General features: G+C 38.5%; 1 protein-coding gene across 1 annotated transcript in view; it reads right to left on the reverse strand.

Moving 5' to 3' along the window:
- Nucleotides 1-14,205, reverse strand: part of LOC121520234 (sodium channel protein type 4 subunit alpha B-like) — a 72,346-nt gene that overhangs the window by 37,707 nt on the left and 20,434 nt on the right. Inside the window, exons 5-10 of the mRNA XM_041803609.1 lie at nt 14,008-14,085; nt 11,537-11,665; nt 9,700-9,791; nt 9,314-9,556; nt 8,886-8,949; nt 1,037-1,178 (exon numbers count right to left, since the gene is read on the reverse strand). Coding sequence (XP_041659543.1) covers nt 1,037-1,178; nt 8,886-8,949; nt 9,314-9,556; nt 9,700-9,791; nt 11,537-11,665; nt 14,008-14,085 — 748 coding nt within the window. The remainder of the gene's footprint in view (nt 1-1,036; nt 1,179-8,885; nt 8,950-9,313; nt 9,557-9,699; nt 9,792-11,536; nt 11,666-14,007; nt 14,086-14,205) is intronic.

Genomic DNA, 14,205 nt, shown 5'->3' on the forward strand with positions numbered 1-14,205 from the left:
GAAGGCCTTTCTGTGCAGAGTTTTCATGTTCTTATTCATGTGCATGCATCTTTGGGTTTTCCGGCTTCCTACCACCACTAAAAAGATGCTGAGTAGGTTAAATGGTGACTTGGTCTTAGCTGTGAGTGAGACTGTGACTGTCCCTGATGGGTTGAAGAAAATTCTGAATAAATTCAGAAAAAATGCAGTAGACATAGGTGTAGACGTTACTGTATATGTACATTTGCTTTCTTTCTGTTAAATGCAACACACAAAGCCCCAAACAGCATTAAAGGACGACTTTTTGCCAAAGTAATGAGTCACTGTATTGCCAATATCATATCTAAATGACCACGTAATTACATGTTAGGAAATAAAACCCCAATGGCAAACAAACCACTGTGTTTGACATTTGGCTTAGTAATATAACTGCATTTTTCTTCATGTAAGTGAATCACTTATAATAGGAACTGTCAGAGCCCTCCTGGCCCTCAAGGAGTGCCTGAGTATTTTAGAAAGCAATAAAAGTCATAAATAATAATCTTATTCAATGATTTTATAATCAATGAAATAAATAAAATGTGAAAGTAACCCCACTTAAAACTGCTTAAATTGGTTTATATTTGCATATAAAGACAACAGCTTTTTGTATCAGAATTTTCTATGTCTGCTGTTGCTGGGCAGAAAAAGCTTCACATCTCCTCTAATGTCACATCTCACCTCTTAGTGGCTGGACTTTGTTATCAAACGAAATTATGATCAGGTTTATGCCAACTTAAGGCACCTATAGGGTGCACAAATCACAAGCTTGCACAAATATAACAAACTTAGCTTGCTGGCTGTATCTTACGTTAAAGGTACTGTGAGAGACAAAGTAGTGAATTAGAATCTACACTGTTTTCTGAATTAACTTGTAATGAAAGTTGGAGGGGCAAGGTGTGAGAGCTATGGTTTACTATTGCTTAATAACATTTAAATACAATATTTTTTTATGTAAGGGACAGAGTAAATCATCAAACAGAGGAAGTAGATTAAAAATAAGTATCAAAAGAGTCACCTGGTGAAATAGTTTCTCCCAGTAGTCTTGTGTCATGAGTCTGAAGAGGGCCAGGAAAGCCCAGCCAAAGGTATCAAAACTGGTGTAGCCATAGTTTGGGTTCCTCCCTACTTTTAGGCAGTCAAATCCATCAGGACACTTCCTGTAATGCACACACAGTAAAAAGACAGAGGAGAGATGAATATGGGACAACACCGATAAACAAAGACTGTGCATGGTTAATTCAAAGGCAGCTGGGGCAGATATGGCTGTGGTAGCGTGCATGTGGGTTTACTCAAGTTAAAAACATTCCCAGTATCTACATGTAGCCCTGTGGCCTTTGACTCCACCGTGAAGAGAGGAGGATCAGTGAGTAAGTACGTACACTGCTATCAACACCATTATTTCAACTGAAGAGGGCACTTGAAATTCGTTCCCTGCAGGAGCACTAAAAAGCACTGCAGCAAAAGGGATTATGCTGAGCCAGATGGATTTCAAACTGCAGAGCAAATGAAATAAATAACATAAAATACAAATTTTTCAGCTCCATGCCTCCATCTCTTATCTTCATTGTCAGCACAGTGGCATTACAGCAAATATTTAAGTCGAGCAGCTGAGAACAAGCTGGGCTGCCATGTCAATCAAAGAGCAGAATAATTTCGTAATGGCTGGGAAACAGCTGGGTAGCCGAACGCTGCTGTGAGAACAGCTGCAGATCTCAGCGAGTGGCCAGCTGAGCAGGAATGCTCAGTAATATCCAGCACGAGGACAGACGAGGCTGCGTGAGGCCAGCCATATCTTACCATCGGACTGGTCCTTCTCTCTGCTGCACTGCTCGACCAGACACCAACCTGTTTACATCCTTCTATTCAGTGTGACAAAATATTGACGCAGAGAACCTGCAGGGGAAGCTGGTGCTCTTTTAGTAATTTTTGGAAAAACTGAATGACTGGTCCAAATGCTTTTTACAAGAACTAATCACGGAATCAACTTCTAGGTAATATTCAAGCTTTTTTATGTTGCAAGTTACAACAATCTACAGCTAGTGGTTGTTAATCATCACACTGAAGGCTAATGTTATCACTGAGTGTGAGATCTCTCTCACAATAACATGCAACTATAAAAACATGCCACCTGCTAGGATAATGTCCCTGAGGTTTCTATAGAAACTGCCCTGGAGACCTGCTCCTGTATGGATTCATCCAGAGTTTAAGCTCCTCAAGGAAAGCTGCTCCAGCACATGTGATCTCTGTGGGACCTTATCAGCCTCCTGACACATCCACATACGATCATCAAGCTCTAATGATACTGTGAGTACAGAGAAGACCCCAAAGGTAGTAAGACCAGTGCTTTATGCAAACAATTTTCCTTTTACTCATTAATAAAACAAAAGCCTTCCTACAGTTAACTAGTGTCTCTAAAGGCAATTCCATTAAGCAGAGTGCTCTTTACAAAGTAAAAAAAAAGTATCATTTTATCCCTTTAAAGTCACTTTTTATCCTGAAGAGGTTTTAATACTTCTATAGTTTATACTTTTTCAGGCACATAATGTAATCTGTTTGTGGTTTGAATATTAGTTTGCTGCCTTTTAAAACGTTAAAGAAACCAATTTATTTTAGGTTTGCTTCTCCCTGTTTTTAAAATGGATAGCAAAAAGATGGATACTTAATGAGCTACTCTGTTCAAACTTTTAAAGAGATTTTTCTTTAGGTTTTAGGCAGAAAGATCCAATAAATTATTTTGTTTAAAAGATATATTTTTGGGCATTAAATGCCTTTATTTTAGAGAAAGGAGGAGGACAGTGGACAGAGTCAGACAGGAATGAGACAGTGGAGGGGGGGCATACGGGAAAAAGGCCATAGGTTAGACTTGAATCCTGCCCCCTTGTACACAGGGCGTGACCTAACCACTTGGCCATCTGCACCCCTAATACATTGGACAGTGGATAGAGTCAAAAATTGTGTGTGTGTGTGTGTGGGTGGGGGTGTGTGTGTGTGTGTGTGTGTGTGGGTGGGGGGTGGGGGGTGTCACACACAAAAAGGAAACCATAGTCAGATTTCAACTTGGGTCACCACTTCAGGGACATCAGTCTCTCTAAATGGGGAACATTTTTCACTTTAAAAGTCGGAATTGTAAATGAATGAAAACTTTTTTTTTGAGATTATAAATTTGAAGTTGTAAATCCAAAGTTGTAAATCCAAACAGTGTTTTCAGTTTGGTTTGTTGTAAGTTTTTCACCTTGCACTGTTCTAAATTTATGATTTTAAAACCTTGAAATATTTCAGTTTCTAATGTCAAAAGTTTTTAAACTTGGAAATTTCTCACTTTCTCATTAATTTCCAACTTTTAAGGCACTGAAATTCTGAGTTTGTGTTCTTGTAAATACACAACTGTGTAATCTCAAATATTTCACTGTTTCTCTAAAAAAAATGTGACTTTTTTTTGCTCAAAGATCAACAGATTTAATTTTTTTTTTCATCCTAGGCTGGCCCTAGGATGAAATATTCATAGATATAATTTTGACAACATCAGAGCAGACAGGGTCCTGTGTCCCCCCTGAGATCCTGGAGGTGCCTGGATCCCATGTATGGAGGGAACCACTGCTGTACATGGACTGAAAAGTATTAATGAAGTCTTGGAAGGCGACAGTAAAACAAATCTCACTATAAAAGTCTGAAAGTAGCTAACATGAAATCTAAGCACAAATTGTGCACAAAAGCACAAAAAAAGCACAAAAATTATTTCTATGTAGTTGTCTTTATGCAATAATGTCAGTTTTGTGTGTCTGTTATGTAATCAAACAGGAAATACTGAAGAGGACTTCAAAAGACATTAAATCATTAAAGTCTATAAAACAATCATATGAAATTAAAGAACAAAAAAATCCAGGTCCTAAAGAAAATGATATGGTATTGCCAAATAAAATGCTTTATTACCAAAGCAATTATTTTGTTCTCATAATATTTGTTTAACTGCAAATATGTAATAACCTACTTTCCTCATATAGTGTCTGTTGCATTCTACAGGTATGGTTTTCCTCCCTCTTACAGAGTCTAACATCAATCCTCCACATTTTTAAAAAGCTAAACATCAGTGAAACATCTGTGAAACATAGCAGAGTGTCTGGCTGAGGCGGAGGGTTCTATACCCACCACAGAACGGTTAAGGACGAGCGTTGAAAGTCATAATCCTTGATGCACAGTGGCTTTAAGATGTGAGGGGATAAGCATCCGCCTGAACTCAGTAGTAGGCGCGATGAGAAAACAGCCTGGTCCTTTGAGCAAATCATTTACCACAAACTTGTTAACCATCCAGGCTGAAAATATCATGTGAAAATGTGTGTGCATGCATGTCCACTTGTGTCTGTGTGTGTGTTTGTGTGACTGTGTGTGCCATCATAACGTATCCAAAGCTTTAATTTGGAAATCTACTCAGGGATTACTTGTTGGAATACACTCAAAAGATTAAGCATCCTCTATGTTTTACGTCCTCCATCCTGACCTGCTTAATATCTTGCTCGTCTCCACAGCCAGCCTCAGAAAGTTTCTCTCTAAAATCTCACACAAGCTAAATGGCAGTCTCAGTCATTTTTACAACAGACACATAAACTACCAAACTGTTTCTTTAACCACTAACATGACAGGACTATCACAAATGTGTAGCTGTCTCACAGCTAATATAACCCCCCAAAAAATCAGCACAACACAAACTGGCTATGGCAGAACACAGTCAAACTAAAAGGAGAAAAATGCATGTTTCTCTGTTGTTCCATTGTTCCTATGAAGCTGCAACAAAACCATCAAAGAAACAGATCAAAAGATTAAACCTGAATGAAGCTGCAGGTCGACCTCAGTGCACTACTTGAGCTCCACAAAAGGCCGAAACCAAAACAACAGAAAACAAATCTGAAACAATCCCCATCCAGTGACAAGTAGGTAAACATTGGGACAGCTGGATAGGTCAGAGTTCTACGAGTCTTACTGACCTCACTTACTATTTACGAGAGTATAATGATGTAATTTCACAATGACTGTCCTCAAACGTTCCTCTTTGACTTGAAGACAAATCACTGAATTAGATTGTACTTCTTGGGAGATTAAGTTCCTGTGTGTTCGGAGAAGATACAGAAGGAAATTAAAGATGACTGTAGATTGATAACAATAAAAAAAGTTTCACAACCTCAAATGTGTTGACTTTATGCTAATAACTCATTAGCATATAAATATGCTTATATGCCCAAAAATTATGTTTAAACTTAAATGTCCTTTCATGTTTTTGACTGCCTACCTAGGACGTATAGGAGTATAAAACTACAGTACTGTGGTAGTCTATGCAGTCTGTTCCCTCTATTTTGGCAAAACTAGAATGGAAGCAGTTATCTTGTTTTAAACACCTTACCAAAACTGTCCCTTTTTTTTACTATGAACATTTAAATGTAAGATACATGCTTGAATTCTATGCTCTCTGGAAGTAGTATGGGAGGTAGACCTTCAATTATAAGGCCTATTTCCTGAATCCAGCTTGTATCCAATTCTCCTTTTAGATTTAAAACTACTTTTTAAGAATACTTACAGTTAGGTCTGGCTCAGGCTTGGACCAGCGCTTAGTTATGCTGCTACAGGCTTAGACTGCTAAGGGAACTGATGCATTAAGCTTCTCTCTCTCCTTTCTTTGGAGAGGACAGGACAGTGGATAGCATAGGAAATGAGAGAGAAAGAGAGAGAGTGGGGGCCAGGGGCCACAGATCTCACTTGAACCCAGGCCACCTGCTTGGATGACCAACCTCTGTACATGGGACACTACCTGACAAGGGTTGGTATTGTTTGTTTTTTCCTCATACCAGTGCTAAAGAGATACTTTTTAAATTGTGCAGGTACCTAAGAAGATAAGAGCTCTAAACTGTACTTTTAAGAGAAAAAAATGTGATAATTCATAGGATGAATAACTTCATATATAAAGCTTGAACAAATTTCATAAGGGGTTGCATGAGAGACAAACAATGAAGTCAGTATGACTGCGTCCTCAATAGGAAGACAGTAACAGAGCAGAGACATTTCTCTGGACCGCAAAATGATCAAAAGAAGTCCACATAAGTTCACATAAATCACATAACATGTTTTGTGCCTATCATAAGGAGTGGTAGGAGATTGCATCGGGTTGGCTGGGGTACCAAAATATAGTACCGAAATCTGTGATGTAAATGGGTACAGTAGGTATTGGACCTGTGGTACCAGTACCATCCCTACACCTGACCACTAGGCCATCTGCACCCCCGTCCCTCTTCCTCTGTCTGTATGCCCTCATATCATGTAAGTTCTCATGTAAGTAAGAGTTTCTGAGCTCCCTTGTCTCATATGTCCACCTGAATTCTTCTTGATGATCTCTTTTGCCCAGGCCTTTTCACACCTGGCAACCGCCAGTGGTCTTTGGGCACTTGAGATATCCATAGCAGGTGGGTAATAGTTTACTCGTAGAAAACATACCCCATTCGCCCATGCCCCTGGTAAGCTCTAGGATGGTGTGGGAGTGTCAGTTGAATGAGCTGAAACCACACCCACTCACGATAAATACAATCCACTCAATTTAAAAAATCTGATCAGAGCACAGCTGCCAGAGCAGAGAAACAGAAGTTAGGAGTTCAATTCACTGTTTTCTGGTGCAAATCTATTTGTTATACTTTTAAAGACCTGTAGTCCAGCATGGCTGGAAGTTTGAGAAATCTACCTCACAGTGATCAAAAACATAGCATGTAGCTGGCTGTTAACTTTTAATGATGGCAGTGACATCAGCTAACAACAGACTGTACTGAGACTAACTGCTTGGTGATTTTATATCATTGTAGCATAAAGGCCGGCTCAGACAACACGATTTTTTTGGTCATTCACGATGGCACCATGTCAGTCTACACAACAAAAATCTTGTCCCGTCTTGGACGACACACTGGCCACACTACAACAATGATCCTGACCGCTCACCGTATGCTGATGTCACCACTGTCTCCATGATTAAGTGAGAGTTCACAGGTTGTTGGGAGGGTGGGTCAAAGAGTGTCAGTCACTCTACAACAGAAGCGCACCATGTGACTGTAGCGGTCTTTTGCTCATAAAAATAGAAAATAATAAACAATTATGGATTGGATTATCGATAATAAGTATGGCTGTATCAAGAGGATGACAATATGGACTGACTCTCCTTCAGACAGGACTTAAGGTATGCATGTGATAACGTAAATAAAAAAAAAGAAATTTAGTTTTAGGGAATAAAAGGGATAAATCTTGTAAATGATGATGTAAAGACAAAGAGCAAATGTCCTGTTGTTAGATGTCAGGATTCACGTCATTAATATCAGGTCAGGGTGCCAAACTAGGCAACGATGTACAAAAAATTCTGACATGCTAGTCTTGTTGAATTGTGGTTGTAAGGTATCTTGGACGCGTCATTAATTATGTCACACTACAAGACCATATTTCATTCACAACACCCTAAATCAGGCCCGAGTTTTTGCCGATGAGCTGCAACGTTGCAGTCGGGTGAAAAATTTGACTGAATTTGTGTAGTCTAAACCAGCCTTTAGGGGGTGGGGTAATTTACTTCAAGACTGGTGACATCATGGGCTCAGATTTTTGCACAGCTCCAATAAAAGCAAGCCCGGAACGAGATGGACAACTTTCTAAGGGTCTAAATTAAAAATTCAGTCACATATAGATGACAGTGTTCACATGTTTACAGCAAACTTACTCTGACATATCTAGTGTTAAGACAAAAAGTTTGGATTTCACTATACAGGGACTTGAAGTTGCAGTAGTAGACCTAGATTACATCACTGTGTCTGCAGAGAGACATTGCAGTGGTTTAACCGAAGTGTGCTGAAAGGGGCAACAAAGTATGAGATTTATTGCGCAAAATAAATTAATTTACTAATTTGTGCCTTAATGAGTTGCAATTTAATGCATCAAGGCAGACAGCCATACTTTCTAGTCCTCTAATTTGCTTCCATTTTGTCCTCTGTCATACTGATAAGCACCATATCTATCTGCATACATATTATCTTTATAGTTGTTGTCTTAAACCATTAGCAGAAGCACCTTAACGGAAGCCATTTGTTGAAGCTGCAGGATTTTAGATTCACACAGATGGGTATTTAGTTCACTATAACCCTTGAACTGGGCCTGGCATGGGCAGGTTCATCCTGTTGTGCTTGTTTCAAAAGCATTTGGATTTATAGGATTATTCAGCGTGGAGGCTGAGTAGCAATATTTGGAGGGTTTCATACTGTGCCTTTGATTGGGAACAAAGTCTGACACTATCGCTGATTGTCTACATTATACCGATGTTTTTTTCTGGTACATCACAAAGCCACAAGATAGGGAACTGCTTGAAGACGTCAGTGCAGCATTTCTCTTCTTAACAATAACAGAAAACCAATCTGAAGTGATCTGCTCCACTCCGGGGAACCTAATCATGTCATAGAGCTTTTGAGATGATGAAATCTCCAAAGACCCCCCCTCTCTCTCTGCAGCTGCCAACTCCATGTTTCTCAGTAAAGGGCTCCAGTGAGGCCGGAGTGATTATCCACACCACATGTCGTCTTGTATGCAGCCTCTCACACGCTAAACCACCCAGATCCTTCCACTATACATTACTTCTGTGGATCACACTTTTATATATGGAGACAGCGCGAATCATCTATTGTTCTGTTTTTTTTTTCTGAGAAAAAAACTGTTTACACCAAACCTGATGCCCGAGCTTTTATATCCAGTTATGCACATGACATGCATGCGATCAAAAGCCATTAGATGCTAAACATTCAGATATTATGTAATCGTCTGCAGATAATAACAAGCTGAGAGCAGGACAAACATTTACTTACCCTGCATCACTTCCATATCCACATATTAAGGCATCCTTTGCTCCTTCAACTTTGTAGAAATTATCTAGAGGAGAGGAAAATAAGAGCTCTGGGATGCATTTTTGTCATAATAATTAATGTAAATGATACAAGACAGTAAATGGATTATTGTACCAGGGCTTTGAGATATGAATAAGTGAATTTAAACTTTGATACTAGTATGAACGAAATCAATACCTGTCTCAATACCATGATAACAAAAATATTGGGCAATTTTTTGTATTCAATTTTCAGAAAATGCCAGTAAACTCATGCACAACCTGAATACTCAGCAAGTATTTGTTGGATTCATCCCCTACCAGTGCACCTTTGTGGTTAAATGAATTATATGTTTTAAAATAGCTTTGTCACTTTTCAATATCCTTTTTTTACTTCGATTTTCAGCTGACCTTCATTGCTGAGGAAGTCAGCTCTGGAGCTCCAGGTTCTGTTGTTGCAGATAAAAGATGCATTGCCGCTGTAGGAGGAGTTGATACAGTGTGAGAGGCTGCGGATGCACTTCTGCCGGAGCAGCCCCATGAAAAGCTGCAAGCCTATGAGAGCGAACACGCTGAGACAGAAGACAGTGAGGATCATCACGTCTGCAAGCTTCTTCACAGACTGAATCAAAGCGCCGACGATTGTCTTCAGACCTTAATGGAGGAGAAGAGATATAAATATTAATTGTTTGGTAACACATAGGCATATATCGATGTAGGAAAAGTAGATTCAGACATGACTGGAAGACAGGAGATGCATGCAAATGGTCAGAGTTTTGAGCTAATCTTGATCTTACCTGGGATTACTGAGATGGTTTTCAGTGCTCGTAGTACCCTGAATGTTCTTAATGCAGAGACGTTTCCAAGGTCTACAAACTCGGTCACATATCTGGGATTAAATGGAAGGAAAATTATGAACCTTTGCTTTAATTTACTATAACTGGCCACAGGAGTTGAATTGTACTGATCAGACTTACACAGTCTTCATAAAAATTATCAATTAAAGTGAGTTTGGAAAAAAAGAACTTTTATAGCTTTTATACCTCTCATAACCTTTGATATAATTTGCATCTTGGTTTCATTCTGTTACATTTTATTAAATTTCTAACTGCAGTGATATAAATAATGACAAGATTTAATAATTTCTTTGGTGGATTTACTTTAATTTGAAAGCAATTATGCTTTAGCTGAATTGGGTCAATGGGAATGAGCTCACTTTGGTAGTTTCTTGCGTTAGCTTACATTCAGATGACAAAAAATAACTTTAGAATTCATTTGAAGTCATGTGTCTGTCCAGTTGACCTTTTATCCACTTATGAATTCATCTCTTTGCTCTGTTAAACTCTGTACAAACTTCTTCACTATGTTTGTTTGCATCTTTTCAGTCAATGAAAACAGCATATGGTAATTTTAAACAATATTTTTTACCACGACAAAGAAATGCTGCTGCCCAAGAACAATGCATTGATCTCACTGGTAAGAGGATAAAGTTGCAGCCAGGCAGCAAAAATGTTTAACTAAAACATACTAAAAAACCCTTCCATTACAGCACTGGTTCTCCACTGGTCTAGCCTCAGGACCCAACACAGTCTCTTCAAACAATGTGCCACCCAAATCAAACAGCTCATATTAATTTCAGTGAAGAATGTTGCAGTTTGGGTCTTGAATCGAATTAAAAATATGCCCAATTAGAGACAGGACAAAACAAACACATGAATGAAGTTGCCGTCTCAGTTGACAAGGTCTAAAGGGGTCAAAGTTGATGATAATGCGAATGAATATTGGATAGCACATTTAACTTAGTCTGGCATCAGCTACTGACTTGGTGGGTCACCTCCTACTGTAGCCTACGGCTGCTTAAGTTAGCCTATCATCAGTGGAACTGTAACTCAAAATGTCTGAGTGACTAAGTAAATGCATTACTTTTTTTGAAAGTAACTAGTAATGTGTAATGGATTAATTTTTTGTGTAACCAGCCCAACACAGCTGATTCTAAATAAAACTACGCATGCAATCCATTTACAATGCAATCCATTAACATGAATATATTGAATATATTCTCATTGAGACTAAACAACAAAATAACAGGACCTGATCATATGTGAGAAGAGACTGCCTCTGAATTAGCTGAGTGAATCTTAATTAATCAAAAACAAATTAATTGCCTCAGGAAAAGGCTGCTTTCAATTTGTCTACATGCAATGATAAGGGATTTTGACTGGCTGTTTTCAAACAAAGCTGACATCCTATCAGGATGATTGGGCTTGAACAGAGCAGCATTAATGCACTGAGAGGTCACCTGTCTAATCTGCAGCCTGCATCACAGGTATTGGGTCATGGCACACATACCTCTGACCTCAACAATAGGCTTATCACTCACAGTGAAATAACCATTCAGGAACAGTGACAGACAATTTTTACATAACTGAAAATTCTGGAAATTAGGAACAGCTCACTTTTACTCATTACAGTACGCAGAAAAACTGTTCAGTGAGACAAACTGTAAACAACAAATAATACATTTCTAATTGGCTGTTGCTTTGGTAGTTTCCTCTCATGCATCAACATACAGCAAAGAGAATGTGAGAGAAAACATTGAAATTTCTAAGAAACATGAATGGTTTTGTTACTTACGCCATGACAATGACACTGAAGTCCAACCAGTTCCATGGATCTCTCAAGAAGGTGAATGGTACTATGCAGAATCCTCTTGCAAATATCTTTATTGCTGACTCGAAGGTGTAAATGCCTGTGAAAGTATACCTGGAAAATATTCAAATTTCAGGAAAAAACACTGTTAGCTTTAATCATTGTTGCATAAAATCAGTAGCAAAATTCAAAGCATGGATATGACGAAGTAAATTAACATGCAAACGCCCCGTCCAAATTCAATTAAATGCATGTGTTTACAACCAGATTTTTTCTGGATAAAACATGACTCACTTAAACCTATTAAATAATATATATATAATATATATATATATTTTACATTCATCTGGGAAAGCTCCCATAGAGCATGTTTGGAAAGGGAAAGGCACTTTTCAAAAAATTCTCAGAGGGTGATTGGAAAAATGTTCTGGCTAGCACATTAATGATGGGCCAATCTGGACAACAAGACAGAATTAGGCTGTATGCATGCTCCAGAAGTAACTTCAGCTTGACAGGCAATCTTTGTCGTAGTGCATAAACAGTGGAGCTTGATGTCGAAAAGACCAAAGCTGAGGCCAGTCGGGAGAAGAGGGAAAATTTGTTCTCTGCCAAGAAAAGATCATGGTGTAGCTCTTTGCTCTTGTTTTAATAAAGAAATGTGCCACAATTCTGATACAACTGCCGCTTTTCTACTGCTAATCTGTTTAGCGGTAGCATCAATTGTACACACAGGCTAATAGTAGAACTCAATCTCGTAACAATCACAAACCAATAATGAAGCAGGTCAGAAGAAGCACAAGAAACAAGCTTTTAGTGTGGCTCTACGCTCTTGTTTTCATGGAAAAATGTGGTCAAATTCTGATACTCTTGCAAACACATGCCAAAGCAGGTTGCCAGAAGAGACAAAGCCTCTTTTTCCAACATAAAAAGTCTGTCATTAATTTTTTTAATTCTTGAAAAAATGTGGTGCAATTCTGATTAAACTGCAGCTACATTCCAGCTAATTTGTACACACTAGTGGCAAACATTGCCATTGCTAACAGTGTGGATTGAAGCTTTTCAAAATGGATTTGCCTGATGACAGACTGACAAATCCATCTGCTCTGCAAGGTCAGTAAAAAGAGACATGGTAAATCGTTTTCAAAGGTACGGTCAATCCTATTTTGTACTTGTAAACAGTCTTTCACTTCAGGCTTGCCACAGTGTACACTGTGCTAAAACAGCAATATGATTGGCTAGCAAAGCATAAAGACAGGAAACGGTGCAACAGCTTGCCTCGCATTTTCCAAACGAGAACAAAATGCTAAGATCTCTTAAGCCAGGGGTGTCAAAATTATTACATGGGGGCCAAATGCGGCTGGCAGCCCATTTTTCATTGGCCCACAGCAAATTCTAGAAATATAATGAAATATGGCCCACATACAACATGACACTTGCTTAACTTTACTGTACTTTTTAGTTTCAGTATAAGGCAGTACTACCATCCTAATACTGTAAACAAACATTTTGACATGAAGATATCTTGATAAATAATGTCCTGATAGATTATCGCAGCAAATATCAGCACCAGTGACATTTCATGGGCAGAGCCAGCGGTAGCCATGGCCAAAAAGGGCCCCCTGAAATCTGATTGGCTCCCCAAATTCCTTAAAGTGACTGTCTATTTGCCCTGTCAGCCATTAATTAGGCATACTCAGTCACTAAACATGTATTAACTTACATTGGATTAGTCTTACTAACTTTAAAATCCTCATGGCAAGGAATATGAAAGTGGCCCCACCAACCCTATATATATTTCTGTATGTGGCCCTCTGTAGAAAAAGTTTGGACACCCCTGTCTTACAGTAAGCACACACTTTGAATCTCATATTTCTGCTCTGAATTGAAACTTTGGTTCATATAACAACTTGGGGTTTGAGTGCCAAAACTGAGATTTTGTTAGACAGAGACAGGCTTGCAGCACTCCTTGTTTCCTATCTTTAAGATAAGCCAAGTTGAGTAAAGCTAGTCAGAATATTGAGTGTTACTAATTTTCTTAACTTACTCTCCACTAAAACTAAACTTATCTCATATTTAATCTATTGCAGCTCAATGCTGAAGATGTAACAGTAAATTAACAGTAATTCAATCTTCTTAGCATGCTCAAAACAAATACAAAACACTGATTTTAATAACTGAGAACGCTGTCACATCTCCCATATCATGCATATGACATATTTTCTGAGAATGTTTCAGTAGTAGTTTTCATCCCGACACATGCTTTCTTTTAAAATGCCCAAGCAAAAACTACGATTGAGGTAATACTACATGCAAGGTATACTTACATATCTACTGATTCTTCAATCATCACTGACAAAACAACAAACCCCAGCAAAGCCCCACATTAGATCACATGATGCAGCAGCATTTCAAATAAAAAACACAAGACTTTAACACCAATCACTGTGTGTACTTACTCCAGGTACTTGGTCCATGGTGCTGGGTCAGACATGGCCATGAAGAAGCAGTTTGTCAGGATAGTGAACATTATGAACAAGCTAAATAATGTGGAGAACAGGTTAAGGAAAATGTGCATTGAAATGGTAATTTTTGAGACAACAGATCTTTTCTAGACAACAATGTATCACAGGGAGACTATATTTCCTGTAATCCTG

The sequence above is a fragment of the Cheilinus undulatus genome, linkage group 13 (assembly GCF_018320785.1).
Source record: "Cheilinus undulatus linkage group 13, ASM1832078v1, whole genome shotgun sequence".
NCBI classification, from domain to species: Eukaryota; Metazoa; Chordata; class Actinopteri; order Labriformes; family Labridae; genus Cheilinus; species Cheilinus undulatus.